General features: G+C 41.0%; 1 protein-coding gene across 1 annotated transcript in view; it reads right to left on the reverse strand.

Moving 5' to 3' along the window:
* nbas (NBAS subunit of NRZ tethering complex) overlaps nucleotides 1–12264 on the reverse strand; it is a 262175-nt gene that overhangs the window by 89386 nt on the left and 160525 nt on the right. The window contains exons 44-46 of the mRNA XM_066676307.1: nucleotides 8011–8345; nucleotides 6818–7036; nucleotides 5455–5657 (exon numbers count right to left, since the gene is read on the reverse strand). Coding sequence (XP_066532404.1) covers nucleotides 5455–5657; nucleotides 6818–7036; nucleotides 8011–8345 — 757 coding nt within the window. The remainder of the gene's footprint in view (nucleotides 1–5454; nucleotides 5658–6817; nucleotides 7037–8010; nucleotides 8346–12264) is intronic.

A 12264-nucleotide genomic window follows, 5' to 3' on the forward strand; every position in this document is an offset into this window, starting at 1 on the left:
TGCTTTGCTCAAGGGCACTTCAGTCATGACCTCCTGGCTCTGGGGATTGAACCAGAAACATTCCAGTTACAAGCCCAGTTCCTTAACCACCAGGCCACAGCTGCCCCGTTACAAGTGTCAAAGTGAAGTATTCTTAAAAAAAAAAGTCCCTACCGAGGAACAGTCCATTTTAAAGTATGGTAACAATGGACAACATTGCCCTCAATCCAACAGGAGATGGAAAGTTAAGAGCTTCTCATGTCTGAACAAATCTGGCTCTGTCCCTAATACTGCCCTCATTGTTCACTTATAAAGCTGAAACTACTACACACAGACACTGCACTAAATGTTAGATAGAGGGATATGAGGCTTATATAGAATACAATGGTTTTATTATCTGAAATACAAACCACCTTTAGTGCAGAAACCCTTTTAATGTATTACACTGTGGAGTGTGGAAAGATTCAGCCTTTGGGGGCGATGGCAGAGAGTATTTTAGCTGTAGCTTGGTAAGGCGTGCCTTGTCATTGCAACATGTCCTGTCAGTATGGAACAGGTTAATTTTTTGTGTACTAGCATGATGAACTCACATTTAATATTAGAACGTGTTATGTAATGTACAGTATTTGTGTGTAGTACAAACATTGTTGAGGATAATATATCTATCCAAATTTCTTTGGAAACCAACAGCAAGTCTCCTGAAAATAATTGAATTTTTGTGGCACAACTAATAATGACCGTGTATTTTTAACTATGCAGCTCCATTCCACCTTAACAATGCAGCAGTTACATATCCGTGCCTGAATTGCTGCACCATTTAATGTGGAATGAAAAATTTAAATGAGAAGCTTAAGTGCCAGAATCTAACTGTTGCACCATTGAAGGTGGACTGACGCTATAATTTAACTGGTGAATAGAAAGATCAAATCAATTGTCTCAGAATGTAACTGCTGCTACATGGCACGCAACACAAAATGCAGTCAAGAAGCCTGGTGCCAGAATATAACTGCTGCACTATTTAAGGTGGAAATGAATATTCAACTAAAAAAAGCATGGCTGTCAGAATGCTAGTCCAAAACCATTTAAGGTGGAATTGAATTTAATGTCTGAAATAAAACTTGGGTCACATAATATGAAAACTAGTACAAAGCAGGAAAGTAGGCCGAATATAGATCCACTGCACCATTTAAGGTGGAAGGAATAGTTCCATTTAGGATGTATTTTGTGTGCTCTTTTATTGTCAGCTCCATCCATTTTTGTGTGTTTTCCTGGTTGAATCATGCCCTGAGTTGTTGTTTAATATCAGCCAAGAATTTGCATTTTATTGCATCACTAAAACAAAGCGATTATTTATGATGCGCGAAAGAAATAACATTATCCAGCAGTTCTTCTTCTTCGCTGGACATTCCTGCATTAGTGCTCTGACCTTCCCCATACTCCCTGCAGTGCTCCTTCTCCCTGCTCTGCTGCAGAGCTCTGCTCAAGGCCATTTTTCATAAAGACGCAGGCAAAGAAAAAAGTCTTTTTCCTCTCGGACTCCACTCTAGCCACTGTGGCACACATATAAGGTACATACTAACACACACAAATAGTCAAACACACACACACACAAGCAAACAGTTTAACACAACACACAAGTACACACATATTAATACATACAATCGCGCACACACATAGCATATAGACACATATACAAAACAAAACGACATACATTCATACTCTCGTGTACACACACACACACACACACACTCCATAACTCCAATCATAACACAAACATCAACATACTTAAAAATAACAAAAGCTCCCCAGAAACCATCCCTGACCAACTCTGACTCATCTTTTTCACGATCCATCTCACTGTCTAAGAACATCAGGCAAAATATATAAACATACCACTGTTTGTGGGTTTAAAATCAGCATAAATTAGTTGAGCACCATTAAACATGTGCCTCATCTAGATCTGTTTAAAAAGGCCTTAAAAAGAGCACAAAGACGGGGGAAAAAGGATTAAGACGAGCGAACGTAAGAAGAAACAATGAAGATGAAGTAAAAGAACAAGAAAAACACAAAGACACAGACTGACAATGTCAAAAAGATGAGGATGAAGGATGAAAAGGATAAAGAAAGAGAGAGGAAGAGAAGAACATACTAAGAGGCAGAATATAAAGATGAAGAAACCGCTAAAGCAGAATGCAGAGAAGAGGAAGATAGATGAGGGTGATGATGAAGGCGACGACGATGACAGAGATGGAAAAAAAAGAAGAAGAAAAAACGGTGCTTATTTAATCAAAGCTGCGGTTTCTTTTGGACTCGGCCAATCGAACGTGCAGCTCCCTGTTCTGTGACCAATAAGCACTTAGACTGAGACAATGAGAGAGCAAAGAGGAACATCTGTATTAGTCTACTGCAATTACACTGCTCATTAATCTACTGCAGAGAGAGAGAGAGAGAGAGAGAGAGATGAGGAACATACAGTTTAAAGAGTCTTATCAATCTTGATTTCTGACTCTCTTCCTCATCTCTTCACAAAGTTAGTAACTTGTCTGAGGCCTGATCTTGGATGAAGTTATGCAGAATCCATCAGCTGTCATTCATCGTGGAGATCAGGCGCCGATCAATGCAAAGTAATTGTATGAAAAGCATTTCCTCACACAGGCGAATGTAGACACACAACTCTGTACGGTAACTGCAATTAAAGAAATACCTCTTATGGTTATGAGGGCTCCGGTGAGGCCCTGCCATCAGGAGATTGCAAATTCAATCCCTGGTAATGCTTCAGCCACCTGATGCTGGCAGTCATAGAGAGCACGACTCTGACCTCGATGTCTGTCAGCAGATGTGACAGATCTGGGTAGTTTGCATTCTGTGGCATGTTAAAGGGATGTTTCACTGTCGTTGTTACTCTGGGCTTGTCACTGCAGAAACTGTACTATGTAACTTTTGGAGGAGGAGAGTAGGAAACCACGCCCTCTCTTGGTTTCAGGAAGGTGTTGTAAAACTTTACATTCATAAAGTGTAGGGGGGGGGGGGGCACAGAGGCAAAAATATCAAATCTAACCTAGCTTTCCTTTAATGCTAACCATACAGTAGAAGACTTTGAACAGACTCTGAACGCCAATGCCACAGAGTTTTCTAGTCACAGACTATGAATTTGCAAAGATTAAACCTTGCAATAACATTAAACACGGTTGATTTTATTGCAATGTCAAAATGAGAAAAGTTGAGACAGCTCTCCTGACCACCTTACACCAAACAATCAAGATGACCGGAGCGCCCTGCAATTCTAGCAAGACTCCAGACGTACGCCGGAGAAACTGCACGAAAAAAATACTTTGGCGTAAGGCTAGCGTTTGCTGTTTAAATGTACTGCATTAACAACAGTTCGAAAAGAAGCAGTGGGTTGAATGAAGCGAAAAAATGAATAAATCAAATTAATCCTTAAATAGCGCACACACAATGTGTAGAAATAAAAGTTATTCATTTGCATAGTTACAGCATTAGAGCATACTTTCAGATATATATTTTTATTTATTTGTTTATATTCTGCAACCGCTTCACCTTGATCAGGTTCGTCGTAGGTCCAGAGCTCACTCATATTCACTGGGTGCAAGACATGAACACAACCAGGACAGGGCCCTGGACACCCATTCACTCAAATGCTCACAGCAGTGGGCAATTCCACACAGCTTACCCACCTAGGAACACGTTTATTTTGTGGATTGTGGGAGGAAACCCAAGCACCTGGGGGCAACCCATGTAGTCACAGGGAGAACACAGCAAATTCTTCACAGACAATGACACGAGGCCAGGCTGTTTGAATTGATCCACTTTTCAGTCTGAATAATCAATAACAACATGCAAATACATGATCAGTAAACAACGCGTTAAGTTACCTCTGTTGTCATGGTTTCCCACTGGTTTGATTGTGATGTCACTGGCTACTTTTCAGGGGCGGGCTGTGCTAACTGAAAAGGTACCACCCAAAAAGTGAGTAGAGCTGGGCTGAGCACAGCTGAGTAGGTGCTGAATTATCGATTTTCATTCAGTGAGCAATTTTTTTTTAAACTGCTGGATTCATTCTTACTCATAAAAGACAAGGTCCATAAAAGTCTAGACCGACATTATCCCAAAATATCAGAAAGCGAGATTTTCCAACATTGCCTGTGGTTCTTCTCCTTCACACTCTCTGATTCCTGCAGTCTGATTACTGGATCTGAAAAAATGAACCGCCAATAAGTAGAAAATGACTGACTAAATTGTTCGCTTGAAGACACATGATTAGTCAGTAGAAGGAAATCTCATGATTGCTTTGGTAAAAGCTTCCATCCCTTTCCTTAAAAAAGCAGACTGATTAACGGCCACTAACTGCGCAGTGCTCCGTCTGAAAGTTATGGGACGTCACATGGACGGCGATAAAACTCTGGAATCCACAGCAGAACTATAATGGCTGTGTGATTCAGAGTTGAAGGCGTGTTCTTTAACAGCTCTAAACAGAGCTGGCAGCCTGAGACAGAGCGAGAGAGCGAGAGAGAGATGCTGTGACCCACAGAAAAGCGCAGGAGGAGAGGAGAAGAGTGGTAGGGGGTGGGAAGCAGAGGAATAAAAGGAGAGGGGAAAGAGGCACATAGGACATTGGCCAGGGTCAGCACTGTGTTTAACTCAATCAAGCAAAAACAGATCCACACTGTCACAGGTTAATAGAGGGACAGAGGACGAGAGAAACAGAGAGAGACAAACAGAGGGAAGAAATATAAAGAAGGAAGACAGAAAGATATTTAGAGACAGAGATAGATATAAGAAAATAAATGGAAAAATGGAAAATAGCAATGGAAAAAACTAAAGAAAGAGAGATGCAGGTCTCTTACTACAACATATTTATTATTATTATAACCTTGAACTGAATTACTGTATTAATGTTATTGAGAGAGAGAGAGACAGAGAGAGACAGACATAACATAGAGTAGAGTAGAGTAGAGTAGAGAGAGAGAGAGAGAGAGAAAGAGAGAGAGAGAGAGAGAGAGGCATAACAGAGTAGAGTAGAGTAGAGAGAGAGAGAGAGAGAGAGAGGCATAACAGAGTAGAGTAGAGTAGAGAGAGAGAGAGACAGAGAGAGAGAGAGAGAGAGAGGCATAACAGAGTAGAGTAGAGAGAGAGAGAGAGAGAGAGATAGAGAGAGTGAGAGAGAGTGTGAGAGCGAGAGTGTGAGAGCGAGAGAAAGACAGAGAGAGAAAGAGAGAGACAGAGAGAGTGAGAGAGAGTGTGAGAGCGAGAGAGTGTGAGAGCGAGAGAAAGACAGAGAGAAAGAGAGAGAGAGAGACAGAGAGAGTGAGAGAGAGTGTGAGAGCGAGAGAGTGTGTGAGAGCGAGAGAGTGTGAGAGCGAGAGAAAGACAGAGAGAGAAAGAGAGAGAGAGAGACAGAGAGAGTGAGAGAGAGTGTGAGAGCGAGAGAGAGTGTTAGAGTTAGCATGAAGGTACCTGAGAGCTGATATGATTCTCTGCACAGCCTCATGAACTATGCTGCATGGCTGGAGGTCACTCAGGCCCACAGCAGTGGTCAGCAGCTGCTCCATTCGCTCCAGAGGCTGACCATCCAGCACCATAGTGACAGCCAGCTGCTGCACTTTCCCCTGCTCTGACCTGGAAAGGTCATACACCCTACTGTACTCCTGCAGACGCTCCTAGAGCGAGAGACACAGGGAGAGAGAGCGATATATATATATATATATATAGAGAGAGAGAGAGAGAAAGAGAGAGAATAGAGAAGAGAGAGAAGCTTCAAAAACCCTCCAGAGACAACTGAATGTCACCGCAAAGTCATCACGGTCGCTCTGCCGCATGCTAATACACACTGAGAGCTTCTGGGCAGGTGACTCAGCATTAACACTAGGGAACATTTAAAGACACATCAATTATGGAGGATGAAAATGAAACAAAATCATTTTACAATGCATGTAAAAAAAATGTCCACAGATTATATGGTGAAAAACTGTCAAACCACAAAAGTAAAAGACTGTAAAGTCTTAAATGCTTGAATATAGTCTCTGTAACAGCGCAATATCATATATACATAACAACCAAAACTGTTATAACTGCTATTTGTTACATGGGGGGAAAAATTAGCTTAACATCAACAATAAAAGAACCCTTTTTGGTGCCATACAGAAACCTTTATAAGGGCAGAGTCAACTAGCTAGACTCATTAGAACTATACTACCTCCTATGTAGTCCTGAATGAATATCTCCCCCAACAGAATGAGAACCACCTCTGCTGGGCCCAATAGCGTTACGGCAAAGCTGAGTAGGTGAGCAGTGGCTCATTAGCATTTAAAGAAACAGGTGCCGAAAGCGAACAATCGGGACAGCGCTGTTGCGACACTGAAGGTTTTCATATCTCCAGCAGCACTGATGTGTCTGATCCTCTTGTGTTAATAGTTGTATAGCTTGTAAATGCTTGGAAGGGAAGTGTGTCCACACTTCTCAGATCAACTAGCTTCAGTGTGACACAGTTCCTCTCGCTACAGCTACTACAGTAGAATAGAGAGAACTATAGATAACAAGTGACATAAAAAGGGTCTCTCTGGCCGTCTCTCGACACGTCACAGTTAGAACCCACTTGGCTCGCTTTGTACCAGCACGAGCATGGACTAAAATAAAAGTACCCAGTTCCAGGGACCAGAGCCCAGCCGAGTGGAGTGGGTTCCATGCAGTGGAAAAGCGCCAACTGACAGCAGCCCCATTGCTGCCCATGGTGCAAATTACGTTTTTATTTCTTATATTTTATTTACACATCAATACTCGATCTGCTAACATAAACAGTGTATAAATGTAGAACAAATACCTCCTGGCTGTTCCTGAGTGAAAGAGGAAACGCGTGGCCGAGTGTCTGTAAATGATCGAGGGACTGCTGCAGGTGGGTGAGGGCGTGGCTAAAGCTGAATACAGAGCCTTCACTTAGGAGTGATCCATCATCTCCGCCCCTTTTCTTGTTCTTCTCACTGATGCCCTTCAGAGTCTTCAGCGCTCGCCTGGTGATCTCTGTCCTGGTCTCAACAGACAGCTTCTCACACACACACACACACACACACACACAAAGACAAAAGCAATATACTGAATACTAACAATGTACACAAAACACATAAACACATAGATATAGATATACATTAATATGAATGAATGAATGAATGAACAAAATAACTAGCGAACCAATGTATTTAACAAAATTACACAGAGTCCTTAAATATAATCCCTCCCCTCTTTCAGGTTTTCAGAGAATCCTCATGTGTATGTTTCACCGTCTATATAAAGCTCTCCTGAAAGCGTACGGCTGTTATTGGAGTAAGCGAATGAACAGTTAGCAAAAATTAATACAGAGTTTAATCCTCTGATGATTTTAGGTATTTTATTTTGGATCCGGGTTTTAGAAATTATGTAAAACAGTCAGCGCTGGTTAAGCACAGATGCGGAGTACAGAAATGTGTCAGAAATGCTTTTGTGGATTTTCCTTATTTTTACAACTGTATCTCTGTATATTCCCAGTGCCAGGGCTTTCTACTTGTACAAGCGGCTACACAAACAGCTGCACAGGGGTCCTGCTTCTCAGGAAAAGCACCACACAGAGCGGAAAGCAGTGACATCTGCCATGCCCTGTTACAGCTGCTCAGAGGGAGTGCTGGGAATAAAGACAAACGTGTGGAGCTTGTGTGTGTGTCAAAGATGCTCCTTGTGTGGAAGAAAGAGCACTTCTTTGAAGTAAAAGATGGTTAGGAGACGCACGCAGAGATATGGACTTTAATGGGTCCCCACTGGGACGGATCTGCGAGTGCAGGTTAAAAAATGAGGGCCGAGATATAGAAAGAGAGAGAGAGAGAGTGAGAGAGAAAGAAATGGAGACAGATGGGAAAAGCAAATGAAAAAAACAAAGAAAAAAAGAGATGATTTTAATTAAAAATGACTTTATTTACACTGTTATTAACAAGTGGGAACCTATTTTCGAGGGTGTTTTATGCATTACTGTAATACCGTGTTACTCACATGATTGGCTGCCTCCGGGGAGAAGGTGATGGCATCCAAGAAGTTCACAGCGTCTAAAGGCAACAGTCTCTCAAAGTACTTGGCGCAGGTGTCATAAGCATAGAGGAACTCTGAGTCTGTTTGGGGGGATCTCTTGAGAATTTGAGCATCTCCCTCCCAGAAAAGCTTGTGCAGCCAGGTGGAGTGAACAGCACTGGAACTCAGGGCCTCACCACCCTTCAAAGGAATCCGAGCAGCCAGTTTGGAGATGGACAGGACGTTCTGGCTGGTCAGCACTGGCTCCAGAGCATTCAGAGGGTCGGAGTCCTCATCTGTTAGCTTCTTATAGTTCAAACCTGTGTAAAAATTGAAGACAATGTTAGCTTTAACAGGTTCAGACGCGGTATTACTTTATAAATAAAATAAAACCTCAAAAAAACAAAGAATCTGTTGGCGATCTCAATATTGTTGATAGTGTCTGGGAAGTTAAAACCAAATTCTGAGACTGAACTTTGGAGGAAAGCAAGGCTTCAGAAAGGGAAAAGGAAGTTGCAGTAAAAACAGTGGATTCTGTGTCATTTTATATGTGATTTATAGTTTCTAATATCTCCTCTGGCACTAAAAAAAAGAATAATAACTGTTTTAACTGTTAATTCAATAAATCAAGTGTGGTCTCTGACTTTTTCACACAGTTAGACATAAGAAAACATTCAGAGTTTGTACTCTGTGTGTGTGTGTGTGTGTGTATACACACTTTGCACTTGGCAGTGCTCCAGGACACATCATGGCAGACAGACACATTACACTGATGTGTACAAACTCATCAGGGTTTTAAATATTTAACCATCAGCTGTGGGAAAGAAGGCTCCATCACAACAAGGTGTAGCAAGTAAACAGACACAAACACACACACACACACACACACACATATAAACATGGTATTTTTCATCGCACATTGACGATATATTCACTATGCATGCTTCAAAAATGTATTGCACATTTTTCACTGTCACTGTCCAAATTTGATCTTTTTCTGGCGATTAAATAAATGTAAAAAAATAGCTTTATTTAAAAAAAAAATAATAAAGCAATAATACATTAATATTTATTTATTTTCTTAAAGCAGTTTTATTGTTTGTTTCTCTGCACTACCACAATTAGCCGTGTACATAAAACACGTGGCCCAACCGCAGCCAAAACACAAACAGATCAAACACGTTCCTCAAATCAGAAACATGAATTTGCTCATGGTGTAGGTGATGCACTACAGGGGAGTAAATCCGGAAGACTATCACTGGCCAGTGCCAATCCAGCACATCCACAAATCGGCTTAACCAGTGTACTGCACAACTGAATCCACTGACCAAAAACAAGAAGCGGACCACTTTCGGCCGAGCTGGAAAGCCATTCTGCATTAGAAAATCTCCTCCTGTTGAACTGTGATGTTATATTCTACAGCTCTGTGTTTACATTGACTGATATGCACTGGGGTGACCCGGCTACTGTTCACTATAATTATGTTCTGCAAATGGGGTCAGCATGGGCATTTGCCAATTTGCAGCAAAGTGCCTGCATTGTGTGCCCTAACAACTTTCTATCAGCGCTAACGGTAACTTTTTTCAGCGGTCTGTGCTAGAGCTGCTCTTCTGTGGGACTGGACCAGACAGGCTAAACTTCACTCCCCTTGGAAAATAGCTCAGATCCATACACGCGCTCATTTTTCTTACTTCAAACACTTCAAAAACAGTCAAGGGCTGACTGTTTACTTGCTTCTAAATAAACCCTACCCTTTGGCAGGAGACTCTGAACGTTACTAATCTCCTCTGTTCATTGTTTATTATCTGGTGGCTAATAGGTGTAATACTAATGTTCCTTTTGCAGAATAATACCCAGTCAAAAATGTCCCTATATCTAGTCTAAAGTACTCCCAGAAGCGAAGAAGCAGTTACTGAAGCAATTTAGTGTCATTTCAAACAAAAATTTACATGGATCCATACCGAATTCAGCATTTTGCATTTATTTTTTTTTTAAAGAAATCCCTTGAAATTAAAATCAATTGCCCAAAATGGCAGTGTTTCCAGTTACAACAGTTCCAGCTAATGAAGCTGACCACAATGTCCTTCTACAGTCGCTTGTGTTCAAAGTCATTTACATCACATAATTTGTGATTTAATTGGACATGTATTTATCGGTCGAGCTGATATAACCAGCCATCAAATCAAAGCAGGAAACCCACTTATTAAGGTGGAACATAAATAGGATCTGATAACTCTGGGTTATAACACCTTTAAGGGAAAGCGGATATATGTAAACAAACCAAAAAAAAAACTACTTTCCTTTAATTACCATAAACATATTCTGACCAACTTAATATAACCTGTAGGGAATACAGCCATTTTACTTGTTTCAAAACGTTATAGTGCCATGTATATATTTCATGTTAGTAAACATGACACTAGTCCCCAATTAGTTTTTGGCGAATAAACAGCAATTTGGTCGATCGTACCTCACTTCAATACTGAGAATCAGCCTCATCTTACGTTTAAGTATCTTCTACACTCACTGATCATTATATTCAATTGAATGTAACAATAACAATGGACAATTATTGACAATTGGTCCAGTAAAATACTGTGCCGCCCAAACTGCTACCGCACTCTCAAATCATTTTTAAAAGTAGATTACGAAAACTCGTCACTTGGAAAGCCAGGTCAAAAAAGCCAAAAACCTGGGGCACTGTACTACAAAAATATTCAGAACAATTAGCACCTGTGCTACATTACCTACAGATTACTACTAAAACCACCCCTATCACAGTATGGTTTGACCCTGAAAAAATCATGAACATCAATGAAACAAGATAAACAACAATTTTGTCTTTGACTGCTATGACACTATGGTGCTCCATGTTGAATAAAAGGGTCCATTTTGATTCCAAATCACTAATATAAAAGCTCCTGTGCTGAACTGTGCGAAACTAGCAGTAAATCCGGCGTAAAGTACAAAATACCCTCCTCTGATTCTGCTCCTGCTGCCAGTCTGCGTTTGCCATGCAACACAGAACGCAAAGGCTAATTTGTTTTCAGCACATAAAGGAAACGAGCTATTAAAAATGCGCCGCCTCTCACTGCCCTGCCGCCACTCTGAGCTACGGATGTTAAATGAGCTTCCACAGCAGAAGCCCATTTATTCCGGACAGGAACATAATCTGGATCAACAGTTAAATGGCAAGTATTAGCTAATGTTCCCCTCCTGGATGCTTTATCAAAGTTGTTTTCTAGCCCTGGAGTTCAAACAAAAAAACAAAAAAAATCTTGATTCATACCCTTGACTTACTTTTTGGTGTCCAAAAGTTAATGGACACTCAGCTACTTTAAAGTGCACCCACTGTGGACACAAACAATTGAATCGTGCACACATATCCCTACAGAAGAATAAATAACAGAAGATGATGCTCAATGACAAGTGTGTGATAGAGGGGTGTAAAACCAGCAGCACAGTGGAGCATTGGAATTTGGACTGATATGGCACCATTCAATAACAGAGTGGTGGTTCTCTGATCCTGAATTAATGCTCTAACGAAAGCATGTATTATAGTTAATTGCAAGCTAAATGGTTAGATTATGAGAAAAATGACAACTGAACAAGTCTAAACATGCTTGGGAGCTTTCTCCTCTATTCTCTGCATCTGGAGGCGTTTGAGTGGTGGAGAGACCTCAGAACATTAAAAAGAGATGAAGATGTTGCTCTATTCCTGCTCCAGGTGGATAATACTGACTTATTTTTTACTGTTACACATACATTACTTAAGGTGGAAGTGACTGCAAATTCGGGAGACTGCTAAGTGCATGAAAATACTGAACATGCTACAAAACTGAACAGCTGGACTTACAGTTTCTGTAGCAATTCAAACTTTTAGACACGTTAAACTCAACCATGAACCGGGGGGAGGGGGGGGGTGTTCTGCTGTGAGAACAGTGGTTGCCCAGAACTGTCTACCTTGCCTCTAAGTGATATCCAGTTATACTACGGCTATAACATCCTGCTTTGTCATGTGACCCTTGGTAGCTTCCAGAACAAAACGGTAGACTTGCTGCGATCACCATGCCTCTAGATTCATTCATGGAATACACTGTTGGCTGTTGTCAGTCTAATAGTGATACACAGCGTGTAGTAGCCTAGACAAGTATGAACCCCGGCAGAATTTCTCACAGAGATATGAAGTTTTAAGATTTATTCATTTATTCTAATAATAACATGCAGAACAAATATGCA

Source organism: Hoplias malabaricus, chromosome 7 (assembly GCF_029633855.1).
Source record: "Hoplias malabaricus isolate fHopMal1 chromosome 7, fHopMal1.hap1, whole genome shotgun sequence".
NCBI classification, from domain to species: Eukaryota; Metazoa; Chordata; class Actinopteri; order Characiformes; family Erythrinidae; genus Hoplias; species Hoplias malabaricus.